Source organism: Schistocerca piceifrons, chromosome 6 (assembly GCF_021461385.2).
Source record: "Schistocerca piceifrons isolate TAMUIC-IGC-003096 chromosome 6, iqSchPice1.1, whole genome shotgun sequence".
NCBI classification, from domain to species: Eukaryota; Metazoa; Arthropoda; class Insecta; order Orthoptera; family Acrididae; genus Schistocerca; species Schistocerca piceifrons.
This window is the reverse complement of record NC_060143.1, coordinates 291,415,446-291,431,736: the sequence shown is the minus strand read 5'-3', so window position 1 is coordinate 291,431,736 and position 16,291 is coordinate 291,415,446. Positions and strand designations below refer to the sequence as shown.

Here is a 16,291-nt window from a genome sequence, read left to right as displayed (position 1 = left end):
CCCTGCAAATGCTGTAATTTTTCCCTTAATTGTGCTGCATTGAGGTTTTGCTTATGGCTCACCTCTAAATCCTCCCTATTAGGTCGTCTTCATCGAAAACCCCCAACGTGGCCAATAACAACCCTTTCGACAAGCTAAAATCTGCTCTGCTGCAGTTATCTATACTTACTGGAACTCTATAATCTCCTTCCACATAACTTGTATGAGCTAAACTCCTCTGCACAAAACAGTGCGCATATCCAACTCCTCATCACTCGAGAGTGGCTCCATCATGTACAACGTATGCTTTGGTAAGTCCGTATTTATTGAAACCCAAACTACCTTCCCTGTACCTGCCAGTATTTTATCCTGCTGATCGACCTTTAATGAATCCGTTCGCAGTTTAGCTGGCTTCACCTTCATGTTATTTGTCCATTTGCAACCGAATCCCCCATGCAAAATATTGTTCCACTGTTTGTTGCCAAAGATCTATCCTTGCACAATGTTTTTCAAGGAAGTCCAGTCTGAGAATCACCGAATACCCCTCACCCACACATGGTAACACCTCTACCTGTTCACTAAACTTAGTTCCTGTGATCATGAATTGAAGTACTGTCATACCAATGACTCCACTTTATTATCTCTCACCCCATGTAACCTATAACATAGTGGCTGAAGCCTTCTCTTGCTAACCAGGTCCAGACTAATAACAGACACTTGTGCCCCTGTGTCAACCAGAAACCTTTGTTCCCTCCTGTTTACCAAGCCTAATAAGCAGCATTCTGTCTGTGCACATACAAGCGCATTACCTAATTTGACCGGGACTGCCCTCCGATGGTTGAAACAATCCCATTCTCATTTAACGGCTGCTGCCGTCGAGGTTCCCCCCCCACTTTTACTCCTGCAGTTCACTGCCGGTGACCCATTTTCCCTCATGAGTAACACTGCAACTGATGTTGACATTGCCTCCTAATGTGCCCTACCTGGCCACAACCAAAACACTTAATTTCCGCTGCTAGAACTCTATGCTCCACCCTTTGCTTCGTTGCATACTCTACCTCCTCTGAGTATGCGGCAATCTTTAGAGCCGCCGCAAGATCGCTGGGATTCTCCATACTCACCTGACGTGACATCTCTGTCTGTACTCCCCGCAAAAGCACATCTGATGTCCTGTTCTTGGCCTCTTGTAACAGCACTCTATTAGTCTCCCCATTCTGTGACAGTTTGAACGTTTGTGCTTTCAGTTTTCGAATCCTGTCTGAGAAAACCTCCACAGTCTTATTGCTCCTCATAACTAATGCACTTAATTTTTCACGAAAAAACCTGGTACTATTCTGTCTTTGGTACCTCTGGCGTAACCCAGCTTCAAGCTCTGAGAATGTCCCCACATTGTTCAACGTTTCATGGTACAATATGTACGACTTGGCATCCCCTATCAAGTGTAACTTTGCCACTCTCAACATTACAACATCTGACCACCCATTGGCCTCAGCCATTGTGATAATGTCATTAAGGAATACCAACACATCCGCCATTGCTTTACCCGAAAAGGGGTTAATCAATGCCGCGATTGCTGGGTCAAATGGTCTGTGACACTCCACGACCTGTAATTTACTTTCACCCGACGTCCCTTCCCCTACTCGCAGTGCCTCAAATCTCCCTGCTAATTCTTCATATTTTTCTAGTTCTTGTGGCGAATCATCGCCCATCTACATTCTGAACAATTGCACGCCAAATGACCAAATCTCTTACAAATAAAACAATTCTTTGGAACCCACATTGTACACAGTAAACTGTGGCCTGACAGGTTACAAAAATTACATCGGTTAGGCGCTGTGTCTCCCATTTCCCCTGAATCCAGGTAAATCTACAGGCCCCTCCACCCCTACAAAAGACAACTTTAAGAAGTCCATCCTAATTATCAGAAGAATGACACATAAACCATAAATCAAATGTCACTCACCCCTCCACATCGTGCTCGTGTGCAGGTGAACAGTCCTGCTTTCCTCCCTATACTGGTAAGGACGAACAGCTGCCGAATGACAAGAAGTGCAAGACCAACAGTCACGAATGCAACCAAACACCTCAATTACCCCTCCACACAGGCACACCTCAATGCTACTTGCTTGACATATAAGATGTGGGAGTGGAAATCCGGTATCAGCGTTCTAACCGGCACCACTTCCAACACCACTGTTGTGGGGTCGGTGTGTCAAATCCGGAACTCCAGATTGCAGAGCTGAAGCTGGGACCCACCGCGCCATATTTTGTCAGGAGGCCGAGCAACTTCAAGAGCGTCGAGTCGCAGTGCAGAGTGATAGAGCAGTATTCTGTAACATTCATTTATTCAACTAATTGACGGTACTCGATGGGTGAAGCGTAATGTCAGCATGCCGCCCGCGCTGTCCCGGCTCAGCAAACTCCTGATGTGCCGACGCTGCTTCTGCCATCATCAAGGCCGCCCACTGATGGAAGTAGGCTGTGATCCCTTGGTCGCCGCCCGCCAGGGTGTTGGGTCTGGTGCTGTTCCACTGTCCGCAATTCCGGAAACTGCTTCAGTCCTTAGACCTTGACCGAGTGAGGTGGTGCAGTGGTTAGCACACTGAACTAACATTCGGGAGGATGACGATTCAAATCCACGTCTGGCTATCCTGATTTAGGTTTTCCATGATTTCCCTAAATCTCTTCAGGCAAATGTCGGGATGGTTCCTTTGAAAAGGGCATGGCCGACTTCCTTACCCATCCTTCCTTAATTCGATGAGATCGATGACCTCGCAGTTTGGTATCCTCCCCCAAAACAACCCAACCCAACCCAACCCCCTGTACCTCACTGCCCTCCGCCCCGTTTGGCCAGCTCTGTCCGACCATGGGATGAAGGTGGGTGTACTGGTCACATGTGGCCCTCGGGCCACTGCTGCTCCCAGGGTAGGACTGGACTCGAACCCACGCCCTCCTGGACGCTGTGCTGCAACTTGCCGCTAGTCGTGCTTGCCGGATGGCAACACACGCCACCATCTCTGGCGCTGTTGTAGCGCTGCTGTGCCTCCTGCAGCATACGCCTCGCCCGGACCCCGGTATGCCAGGTGGGAAACGAACGTGGTCTGCAGACCCGAGTGAAACTGAGCCGCTCTGGGCCCACTGCAGACCACCGTCGCTGCCCTCTTTCAGGCAGACCGTGCAATCTCCAAGTTCCAGGCTGCCATTCCGTCCCACCCCAGTGTTGCGGCCCCGGAGGCAGAATACAGCCTGAACAAGTACATAGAAAACAGAATACAAGTTTATGCAGAATACTTATAACATTGCTGCCAGACTGGCTCCTGTAAGTGAAGACCAGCATAGGTCCATCCTGATGCTCGACTGACCAGACACACTTTTGACCCAAGCTAAAATTGCCCGCCTACTTATACTGGCTTTTCCTTCGCTTCTGCCGTAGTGACAGAAACTTCGGCAGGGATAAATTCCCACACATCCGCCACTTACTAATCGCCACTCTTGGCTCTGGCGTAGTGCCTCGCCTCATAAATCACAATAACTCAAAGCAACGCTGCAGTTTCCTGCCTCGTTGTTGCTCTACTCAAAACGAATCGTGCGTGCAATACCGCTGTTGCAGCTCCGCACCCGCGAGTGCCATGTTTATCTTGCCTGACCTGCTGACTGTCGACTGTTACCACACTCTGCCAGCGACCCTAGATTTCATCGCCCAACTGCGCCCTCATTGAATTTTGATAAAATTTCCCTTTCCCTCGACTAGGACTGACACTAGTGCAGCAGGATGATAAACAATTGAGATAAAAACAGAACAGAAATTCTGAAGTTTGGTGCTACAGAAGAATGTTGAAGATTAAATGCACAGGTCAAGTAACTGATGATGAGTTACTAAGTAAGTTTGGCAGTGAATGAAATTTATGGCACAACTTGACAGAAGAAGGTGGTCAGTCGACAGGGCATATCCTGAGAGATCAAGGAATAGTTAAACTGGTAATAGGAGAACTGTGGGGGCTAAAAATTGTAGATGGAGACCAAAGTTTGACTACAGTAATCAGGTTCAAATGTATGTTGGATGTATTAGTTATGCACAGGTGTAAAAGGCATGCAAAAGAGAGACTAGGATGCAGAGCTACTTCAAACCAGAACAACATTCAGTTGTTCACTGAATAGTGTTCTAGTTATAACTTTAAAGCTTTAGGTTGGAATTAAATCTTGAATGTCTTCAATGGTAAATGATTGTACTACATTCTAAATGATTGATTGGCTTATACTATCCTAAAAACTGAAGAGGTAGGTAGAAGAAAGTGCTAGTCCAACAAGCGTCAGTTTGAGTTATTGGATATTATTTGTTTGTTTAAATTCAGAGGCAAGAACATGAATATAATACAGTATGTGGCACAATTGAAAATATAACACGTAATGATGTAATCATGCTCATGCTTACAAAATTGAGAGTTAGCAATTTCGTCTGCCCATCTCTTCAGATGTTTATTTTTACGGAAAATTTTTAAATTCTAATAGACTAACAATAGCTCTGGTGAGAAAAAAAAAAGACAATGACTTTCAAGATTCATAGGGCTTGGGAAATCATGAATTGCCAATGGATGAAAGAAACAACATAGAAAAGTCAAGCATCTTTAAGCTTTATCTTTTTACATAAACATGTGATTGCCTATTGTTGCTGGGAGTTGGAGGTTCTGTTGGTAACTGTTGGCTTATTAAATTGTGCAGCTTCTGTTACTGTATAGAATTTTTACTGAGATTTTAAATAAATTGCGGTTTTTGTCTCATGCTTTTGTAGAAGCGCCAGGAACTATTATTGGAGCGGAAGAGGCTCGAGGAAGACTCAGTAATACCAGAAGTAGAAGATGAATGTTCACCTCAGGGAAGCATTGATCAGTCGTAGTTTATATACAAATACTTAAAGACATGTTAGTTCAGTATGTGATTAACTATAAATTTTAATACAGAGGAGAATTAAATAAATGACAATGGCTGTGGACGTATTGCACATTTACTGTTGGACTCACTCAGTATCTTTTTCCTTCTTTTGTACACAGTATATGTGGTACCACTGATAATACTCAATGTATAGGATGTACAATATTTAATATAATTTTAATTTTATTATCTATTTGACTACCTCCTTAAACTAGATAGATTTTGTTCCAAACTTCAGTTTTTGAAACATTTTCTAGGTAACTGATGGTGCTGTGTGTTATAATCGTACATTAAATTGTCAAATTATGCTAATGTTTACCAGTATTCTTGTACAAAAATCTTGCACTTGAAATCCTAAGTGCCAGAAATTGCCATAATTATATTATTATCACTGATTCTTTTATTTTATCACTTTTAATTTATTAATTGTAAATAATGTGTACAAACAAGAAATATTTTATATTTGTTTAATAGTAGTTAGAGAGAATCTAAAATGTGAGAAAAAAAACAAAATTGTGACCTATTTGCTTGTGCATAGACCTATATTGAATTTTAATTTCAATTTGCTTTTGCAATTTGGAACATACATGTAAAGCACAGTGGTAACAGTACAAAATATATTTATACCTTCAAAAGACAATTCTTGGGATTTAGATTTCTGATGTCAAATATTACTCTCAAATAATTGTTTGTTTGTTTTCCTTGTAACAAAATATGGTATATAAAAAAATTATAATTATATTTGATTTTTTCTCATTATATTTTAGTGATAGTAGCTGAGAATTTTTCTCAAAAAATTTAATTTCATGTATCATTTCAATTAAAGTGCAGAGTATGCCATGTGAAACAATACAGGACTCAGTGAAAAAAAAAAAAACTTTTTCTGTATAGATAAAAATTATCATCATGATATTTGTTGGTAGTAAACATTATATTTTGTACTTGAATTATTGTGATTTTAGTAATATCCAATACGTCATTTTTTGTGTCATCTTTTCACTGCATATCTTCTTTAAAGCTTATCATGACACACACACACACACACACACACACACACCCTGTGCCCTCAGTACATACTTTACGTTGGTTGCAGTTTTTGCACAGTGTTAGAATTTTAAATACAAGAGCCATGTTACAGGCTTATTAAAGAATATAAAATGATGGTCTGCAGTCTTGTAATGTGTCTCCGTCCATTTTTTGTAACTTTCTGTTAATAATATCAAAACATATGTACTGTTGTAGTAATACAGTGCAGTAATGAATACATTAAAAAGTAGTGACAATTATACTTGCTGTTTATTGCAGCTTTTAATGTAGTCCAGACATGCACAGTCATCATTGTGTCTTGTCCTGTTTGAGGAATTCTTGCTCATTATTATCAATGTAAGAAATTTCTTATCTTTGAAGTGATCACTTATAGGACGCTATTCTGGGAGCATCTCACTTGGAGAAAACAATTTCATTCGCTGGTGGTCACAAGTTTTCCTCTCACTTATTGAAACTGAAATATATTTCAAAACAGCTTTTTGGGTGTCCTAAATTTGCATTGTTTACCTGTTACTCGTTTTTAAAACCTCACAAAAATACATGGAACATTAATTGTTGTATAAGCTGGTAGCTTACTCTTATTATTTTATCCTAGGAGAAGCTATTATAAAAAGAATTCTCTTTCTATATAATGGCAGAAGCCTAAGCACATAAATCTGTGTTTCGTGCATTCAAACTTGCTTAAGAGAGCCCTCTGTATAATGAGAAAAATAGTAATTTTACTCTATTTATTATGGTTCACATGCCTCCCCCCCCCCCCACCCACCCCCCACCCCCTCTCCCTCCCCCCCCCAATTAGCAGTCATAACAACTTTATTTTCTTCGCATCATTAAGTTCATTTATTTATTGTAATTTTTTTTCTCTCTCCTTTTCAAAATTAAATCCGAGAACATGCAGCTTGCATTTGCCTTGTATGTACTGCATAGTGCTCGAGTAAATGTCATTCTAAAAATGACGATTGGAAATGTAGCTTTGGCCTTTCGTGAATATAAATTAATAGACAAGAATGAATCCAGGAACATTGTTTTATTATTATTATTATTATTATTATTATTATTATTATTATTATTATTATTATTATTCTTTTATCTGTCTCTGTTAGTGTATTAATTTTTATTATTATTATTTTTTTTTTCAAAGTTACTTTTAATTTTTGTCACTGTTTCACTTTTCAGTGTAAATTCTAATAACTTAAAACAAACACATTAAAAGCCTGCTATGTTTTCAAATTTTCCATTCTTTGATGTGTTATTTCTTTGTTTTGCAGATCTCCATTTCTTTCTACAGGCTTCCATTATAACTATTTCCAGCATATACTGTATACATATTAATTTCTTGTATTACAGATATCATTAAGCCATAATTTAATAGCTTCATGAGAGCTTAACATTATGTCAAGAGGAGATGATATGTGACAACCCAATAAAAATATTCTTCTAATACGATTTTAACATCTTAATTCAGAGTTTGAAAGAGAAACGCGAGCTAATATATTCAATATAAGAAGAATGCCTTGGTAGTGACCAAAAATAATAACTAGAGTAACACCAGAAGACAAACAAACAAACATAAAGTAAAGTACATATTTCAGATTCATTTCGGTCTGTGTTTTTCCTTACTTCAGCAGATCCCACTCTTAACACAATACCAAATTCTGAACTTCCTAATTGTCTCTTTCTCCAAACAAACAGCAGTGTATACTGAAGTATCTTAATTTACTCTACTTATCTCTTTTATATAGTGTATGATAAACATCCCCAATAAACACTATTACATATTCAGACTTTGCAGCTTTCTTGCCCTATGAGCAATTTAATTAATCCTGAAACACTGTGGATATGTCCCAGCAATGTCATTCTTCTTCCAGTAAGATTTTTCTTCTGGTGTATTTCCAACTGTTCTTCAACCACATTTTCAACATTATTGTTTATTAGTACAGGTGATAAACAAATAATCCCCATTGTAATCATTATTTAGCAACAGATCCATCAGTAACTTTGATTTGTTACACATCATTACTGTTACAGTATGTTTTTACATACATGGGCTCCATTATGTTGGCATTAGATGTCGGTATCTGCAGAGTGTATTGTAAGTTCTGTGTTCCCGTATTGCTAACATGGCCATTAGAAACGGGGGTGACACATGACCAAACTTCACTCACTTGTGTGAGAGAACAGTCATAGTTTCATGTCCTCCTTGACAGACAAAAAAGACATGCTGAAAGTTCTGTGCTCCACCAAACAAGAAGCAGTCTGTGTAATGTGCAGATGTTTGAGAAAATGCCCATTGTTAAATCTGAGTCTAGCTATTAAAGAAGCCAAGTAGATGAATTGCATGACTCTTGCCATTGTGCCTTGTTGTCTGCTTCCATTCATGTTGTCAGTCTTCTAGTTAGCACTCATTTGCAGTCTGCACTTTAGATTTTAGTCCAAGTAATCCATATTTGGAATTTTAATCTGAGTAATGTCTCCTTCCATAGCATCTATAGCTAAGTGGTCAACAATTTCATTACCGTTAATCATACTAAGCAACATCACCCAAAGAAAGGCAACAGATTTATCTTCTTCTTTCATTGATACCAACACTTCAGTTATTCTGTACTTACCACTTTAAATGCCACAAGGCCACCACCAGCTATAATACAGAATTACTCCTGAAACTGTGTGCTTGCCGGCAGCCACAGCTTCGTCATGCCTGATGCTATGGTCTGTCCTGGCCTGGCAGTGAAATGTCCGGCACTGTGTGTGTAGCAGTCAACATGTTAAAAAAGAGTTTTCCATCATGGTGACACAAAATGTTTCAGCATTGTTTGAGCAGACAATTAATTGCTGATTACAATGGCGAATCTTTTGTCATCTGCAAGTATAAATTTAGAGCTTCTATATCTCCTATTTGACAGATTGTAAACAAAAAGATGAAAATCTATTCCATCCTCCAACGATTTCATCCACTTATTCATTATTTTATCACATCTACCTTGGTACTGTATAATTTTTGTTCTTTTGAATGTAGCTGTTGTTATGCTGATGCTTACTCATTATTGTTAATTTTTCCAGCAGCATTTATTTTGGCCAAAGTATTTCTACAGCCTTTGAAATATTGATAAATAACCTTCATTGCTTTATAATAATTGTTTGTTGCTTAGAGGAATGGAAGTAAAGCTGCTACAGAAATTAAATTGGTTTAGACCATTAGAACAGTCTGAAGGGGAAAAAGGAAACCACTAAAAGTTAGATAATTTACTCATCTGCCTAAGTCGCTATATCAACTTTTGGAGGGTTGCAGGTACCCAGCTGTAGCGGAAAGGTTTAGCATACTCATTGGTTATGTTATTCAAATAGCAAGTTTATCACTTGCAAATGAGTGTCAGAGGAGGGAGGTGGTGGGGGGCTGGGCAAGCATGCAGATTTTTAAAGTTTCTGTTTATATTTACAGACATGTTTTATTTGCATTGTGTTCATAAATCATCTTTAGATGAGCACTGCCTATAAAATACTATATCCAAAGAAAGTATAACTTGTATGAATTTATAATACAGTACAGTTGCTGTTTCTGGCAATGGCCTTGCCACAGTGGATATACCGGTTCCCGTGAGATCACCGAAGTTAAGCGCTGTTGGGCGTGGCCGGCACTTGGAGGGGTGACCATCCAGCCACCATGTGCTGTTGCCATTTTTTGAGGTGCACTCAGCCTTGTGATACCAATTGAGGAGCTACTCGGCAGAATAGTAGTGGCCCCAGTCAAAGAAAACCATCATAACGACCGGGAGAGCGGTGTGCTGACCACACGCCCCTCCTATCCGCATCCTCAACTGAGGATGACATGGCGGTCGGATGGTCCTGATGGGCCACTTGTGGCCTGAAGACGGAGTGCTTACAGTCGCTGTTTCTGCATTAAAGCAATTTTGTTCCTTTCTCACTTTTCTTTTTACATTCTACATTATCATATTCTCTTAGTTGCTTGTCTCCCCCTCCCTCCCCCCCTTTCCTTTTCATTTCATTTAAGTGTTTGTTTAATTTTGATCTCGCATCCATGTCCATGTTTTGGAGCACTTTCTACTTCTTTGCAATGCTTGTACCTTTTATCTGTTGCATATCGCAATGAAATTTTTAAAAATTCTGCTCAATATTTAATCATATTTTTAAACTGTCTCTGTGACTTATGCCAGTTGCTGTTGTTAGGCAACTAGTAAGTGGATTTTCCGCTTGTATCATGAGTATTTTTGATATTACTATTTTTAAAATTTAAATTGGGTTATGCTTTGATTGTCAGATTCTGATTTCAGATACCAGTGTAATATCAATCACCACCTAGCACTATAAAGAGCCACAGTCTCTCAGCAGATGTCCTTATGTTTCCAGGCACAAGATTACAAAATACACAGTGTAATAATGTTTGTGTCTGCCTTTGATCTTTATCTTTTCATTCCATACTTCTGAAGTACAGTCAGAAACTGTCATCTTCATCACACAAAATTAGTTTGATCAAAGAAACTGTGTATTTACATCTGGATGTACTGGAAGACACAAAATCAAGTTGTAAAATATTGAATTAAAGCACACATTTGTCATTTAGTTTGTATGGTATGTTTACATAATCTGAATTTTGAAACTGTAATGTGTTAGTGACTATTTTCTCAGTATGGCAGTTCAAGAGTAGAAACCTAGGTCCCACGCTGTGACACGTTTCAGCGAGTCAGATGGCAGGGGCCCAGTGCCATATGCAAACTGTGTTGTCTTTTTTTGTAGTTATATGTGGCGCCTTGCAAAGCACACTGGCTGCACACTGGCAACACTGCCCCCACCACAACAGTCTGTCAATCACAAAGTTATTTTTATTGGAATATAGTACTATTGTTTTTTAACCATCTGCTACCAAAAATTGTTATAATAATTTTGTTTATGGATATTCTACTTCCCATTATGACCTTCAAAGAGAACAAGTTTGGGATAATGCAGAAATGTTATCAGTGTTCAGTGATAGTCTTTCTAGCCCATATCTCCATTTGCAGACAGTGAGAAATGTGTGGGAGAGAGTTTTTGAGATGAAGAGAACTGTTGCTGAAGGTTGATAGCAATTGTGGCCTTTATATGGAGAAAACTCAAAATCTGTTGCTCTTATTAATGAACCAAATTAGCATATAAAATGGAACCATTGGTTCTAAGTGCATTTTTCTTCTTGGGGAAAAATTTATGCATCTTTTTATGCAGATATAGTTATGTGCTGCTCTCACATACAACCTTCCAATGACATGAAAGAACGCATTAACCCCTATTGTGCCCTTGACTTCTAACAGTGAGTTCCAGGACATTCGACTTTTACTGTTAAGCTTTCAGGAATCTGTTCACAGGAATACTAAGGAGTTTTTTCGATGTATAATTACTGTTTTTTCTTCTAAGGAATTTCTCTTGACTGCAAATAAGTGTCAATATAACAGCTTTACATTTCTTGTAGACATCTTTTGGAAAGTAGCACACACAATTCATAAGTAGTCAAAACAATTGTCTTTCTGTGTGAAAAAGCACTTTTTAGTGTAAGAATGTCTTATTAATATTGTCCACACTGAAAATATGATAAATTATTTATTAAATTACTTTACTTTACTTTATCTACTTTTTCTCTCTGGAATGTATGATGATATATTTCAGTAATTTCACTATTTCAAGATGAAGATATTTAATTTAAATAAATCATAACCAAAGAAAGCACTAAAAATTATGTGAAAGATTACACACAATTGCAGTTGATAGATATTTTTTGTGTTATAAATTGTGGGTATTTGTAACAAATGTGCTTATAGGTTCCAAAATATTGGAATGAAATGAGTATGTGATAAAGAGATTATTATAGTTAATGGCCTAATTTTGACAAAGGTATGTCATTGACTGGTAGATTTGACTTGTGTCAAATAGCATTGTCATTTTAAATATTTGCACATGTTTTTATATGTATGCACTATTTGCTTACATAATTTTATTGCTTTATTGGGTAGTGTGCGTGAATCACATTTTGCTTTTATTGTTATGTAATGCTACCCTATAAACTAGAATGCCATGTTACCAATAAAGGGCTTTTCTTGTACACTTGTATATTTTCTTGGTCTCCTTGCAAAGTTATTTGGTTCGAGATGTAATATGCAGCACAAATCACTAAAGTTTAGTAGCGGTATTACAGAGAGAAATAAAACAGTGGAAAGCCCAGGATGGAATTAGAATAATATGGAAAGGATAGATTGCCACTCACCACACAGAGAAGGCATTGATTCGCAGATGGACACAATGGGGAAAAAATGCCAGAAATGTTTCAGCTTTCAGACAAAGTCCTTCACTCGAAGAAAATATACACAGGGCCACTGTCCATAAGCACTAAGGTGCGATTGCATCCGGCATGAGGAGCAATATGGATGGGGTGTGTAGTGGGGGTAACAAAGAGGTGTGTGGGGTGGCAAATGGGAGGGATGAGTATGCATTGTATGCAAGTGGGAGCAGTGAAGAGGATAGGGCATTGTATGCGAGTGAGAGCAGTGAAGGGGATAGGCAGGTGGAGGGTAGCAGGTATGAAGGTTGAGGCCAGGGAGCTCTTACGAATGAACATTACGCAAAAGCTGGGGTCCATGGGAAGAATCCAGATGGCATAGGCTGTTTATTGGGTGGCAAGCTCAGCAACAGGGTAGGGCAGCTCTCTCTTGGCACAGTTTGGCAGTGTCCATTCATGTAGACAGATAGCTTGTTAGTTGTCATGCCACATACAATACAGCACAGTAGTTGCAGCTAAGTTGGTAGATTGCATGACTGCTTTCACAGGTGGTCCTGCCTTTGACAGTTAAAGTAGTGCCAGTGACAGGACTGGAGTAGGTGGTAGTGGGAGGATGTATAGGACAGGTCTTGCAGGGGTATAAACTGTCAGGCAAAGGGTTTTTGGACAGGGGTAGAGTAGGGACGGATAACGATATTTCATAGGTTTGCTGGGTGGCAGAATATCACTGTGGGAGGGGAGGGGAGGATATTTCTTATTTCAGGGCATGATGAGAAACATGTGGAGGTTAACGTCTAGGATGTTGGGTTGACAAGGATCAGGTGAAGCAAATGCAGGAGAAGATTTTGAGGTTCTGGAGGAATGTGGATAGGGTGTCCTCACACTCAGTCCAGATCATGAAGATGTCATCAATGAATATGAATTGTTAAGAAAGATTCCTCTAGATGGCCCATGACGAGGTTAGTATCTGCTGTGTGGGTGTCCATTGCTAAACCACAGATTTGTATCCAGGTGATGCCTTCAAAGGAGAAGTATGGGTGATGATATAGTTGGTAATGGTGACCAGGAAGGAGGTTGTAGGTTTGGAGTCAGTCAGTCGCATGTTGGGAAAGGAACTGTCCTACAACAGCAAAGCCATGGACGTTGGGGATGTTAATGTAGGGAGAGGTGGCATTGACAGTGATAAGCAGGTTTTCTATTTCTGAAGAAGGAGTTTTTCTGAAAGCTGAAACATTTCTAGCATTTTATATTTACCTTGTCTTAGAAGAAAGATTCAAGAAAGCCAAACTTATGTTTATAACATTTGTAAACTTGAAGAAAGTTTTTGACACTGCTGACTGGAATACACTATTTGAAATTCTGAAGGTAACAGGGATGAAGCAGAGGCTTGTACAGAAACCAGACTGCAATCTTAAGAATCAACAGACAGTAAAGGGAAGCAGTTGTTGGAAAGGGAAGCAGTTGTTGAAAAGGGAGTAAGATAAGGTTGTAGTCTATCCCTGATGTTATTCAAACTGTAAAGTGACCAAGCAGTACAGGAGACAAAAAAAAAAAAAAAAATTGGAGAAGAAATTAAGTTAAGTTCAGGGAGAAAAAATAAAAATTATAAGGTTTGCCAATTACATTGTTATTCTGCCAAAGACAGCAAAGGACTTGGAAGAACTGTTGAACACAATGGATAGTGTCTTGAAATGAACTAATGGAATGCAGTCAAATAAAATCAGCTGTTCCTGAGGGAAATAGACCAGGAAATGAAACACTGAAAGTAGTAGATGAGTTTTGCTATTTGTGCAGCAAAGTAACTGATGGATGAAGTAGACATGATATAAAATGCATACTGGCTGTAGCAAGGCAAGCATTTCTGTAGAAGAGGAATTTGTTAAAATCCAATATAAATGTGTCTTTTTTGAAGGTATTTGTTCAGAGTGTGCAGACCTGTATGGAACTGAAACATGGTTCAGACAAGGAGAGAATAGAAGCTTTTGAAATGTGGTTCTAAAGAAGAATGCTGAAGATTAGGTGGGTAGATTAAATAACTGTTGAAGAGGTACTGAAGAAAAAGAAATGAGGAGAAGAGAAATTGTGGCACAACTTGCAGAAAAGAAGGGTCTGGTTAACCCAGATGCCAAGTCATCAAGGGATAATCAGTATGGTAGTGGCTGGAAGTACAAGTGATAAAAATTGTAGAGGGAGTCCTAGGGCTTGAATACAGTAAGCAGCATCAAATAGATGTAGGTTGCAGTAGTTATTCAGAGCTGAAGAGGCTTGCACAAGCTAGTCTCGTGTGGAGAGCTGCATGAAATCAGTCTTTGGATTGAAGACCATGCCAGTAACAATGCATACATTAACCCCTGACAGACAGACTGGTTTCCTTGTTCATGCAAACATGTTAATTTTCAAGAGTACCCAGCACACAGTTTTAACGATCTATGGGGCTATTCACTTTCAATAGTGTTTATCTGAAATGATTAACATTTGCTGCAAACTCATACTCATATAAGCCATGCCTTAGAACTACACACAGTACCTGAGCCTTTATACTTTGCAGCCTGCACAGTGTGCTGTACATTTAATTGTTTTACCCCTAATTCACAGATTTTTTTTGTAAAATGTTACAACAACATAGCATCATAGCTTCCATTGTTAGTATCAAAGAAACCAAATGCTTCTTACTCAACTCATGAACAGTACCATAGCTCTTAAATGTATCCTGATATAGGTAATTGTTTGATATATTAGTGGCTGAATTCAAAACTGATTAAGACATTACTTGTATCATAAGTAATGTTTTTACGCTTCTACTAACAACAAAATAAAGTATGAACTTGTGTTGCTCAAAGGAAAGCCTCGTCTTAACCCTTCTTGCTGCATTCTGCTCACAGCGTGTGTGCACCTCATGTGACCTTATCCATTAGTTGAGAGAACATTATACTACAATGCAGTGTAAGAATGGCAATGACAATTTTTTTCCCTGGGGATACTGACTGTCAAAGAGCTAGGGTTTTTACTCCAATTAACATTAGTAGTACATGTGATAATTGGAAATGATTATTTGTTTTGAAATGAAATATATGCATAAATTACTAAAAAGCCCAACATAAAACCACTTCAATGTGTGAAAATGTACATCATATTTAAGTGATATGAAATATGATTATCTGCATATTTACAAATAAAATACACATATGATATTTGATGAAATTGTAGTAAAACCTACACAGCATCCTAATCCATCTCTATGCAACTCCCATTCCCAGCCCCTTGCCACAGGATCATATCCTTGTGGAATGCAGCCATGTCATATACAAACTCTGCTGCAATCACTGCACAGCAATTTATGACGGCATAAACAACCAGCTGTCCACCTGAATGTGAATGGCCACCACCAAACTGTGGCCAAGAACAAACTAGACCACCTGGTGGTACAACGTGCAGCTGAGCCCAACATGCTCAATTTAAATGGCTGCTTCACAACCCAGGCAATTTGGATCCTTCCCTCCACCACCAACTTTTCTGAACTATGCAGACGGAAGTTATTCTTGCAACATTTCCTTCGTTCCTGGAACCATCCTGGCCTAAATCTCAGTTAACTGACTGTCCCCACACCCACCACCCAACTGCTTCCCCTTCCTATGTCCTATCACCCCCTCTCAATTCATCTCTTCACATCACCTTCAACATGCACTTCCATTAGCTCGAACCCCCTTGGTTACATGCTGAGCCCATGCACCTGTCATTCCTCCCTCCTGCATTTCTAGCCAGCAAACTGGCTGGCTCCTTCTGTTCTAACCCACCCTACCTGACTCAACCCCACTGCAACCTAGTCCATCCGCCAAACTGCACTCCTGGCATTGTGCATCCATCCAGCACTAGGAAGGGGCAAAGGCGTGTGCATGTAAGCGCATGTGTTTCTGTATGCACGTATAGTCTTAGGTCGAGAAAGGAGCCGATTTGAAAGTTAGCAAGTTTTCTGTCTTTTTGTGTGTTCCTATTGACGACTCAGTGCTTCTGGTTATCACTGACTCATCTCCTTTACTCCTAAAGTAATTACATTTTTAATATAATTTTTCCTGTAAT

The 16,291-nt window shown here is 39.2% G+C and overlaps 1 protein-coding gene across 4 annotated transcripts in view; it reads left to right on the top strand.

The window, feature by feature from the left end:
* Positions 1-5,538, top strand: part of LOC124803023 (trifunctional nucleotide phosphoesterase protein YfkN) — a 210,069-nt gene extending 204,531 nt beyond the window's left edge. For all 4 annotated transcript variants that reach the window (XM_047264135.1, XM_047264132.1, XM_047264133.1 and 1 more), the window contains one exon: positions 4,769-5,538. In XM_047264135.1, the coding sequence (XP_047120091.1) occupies positions 4,769-4,873 (105 nt within the window). In that variant the 3' untranslated portion in view covers positions 4,874-5,538. The remainder of the gene's footprint in view (positions 1-4,768) is intronic.
* The last annotated feature ends 10,753 nt before the right edge of the window (positions 5,539-16,291 follow it).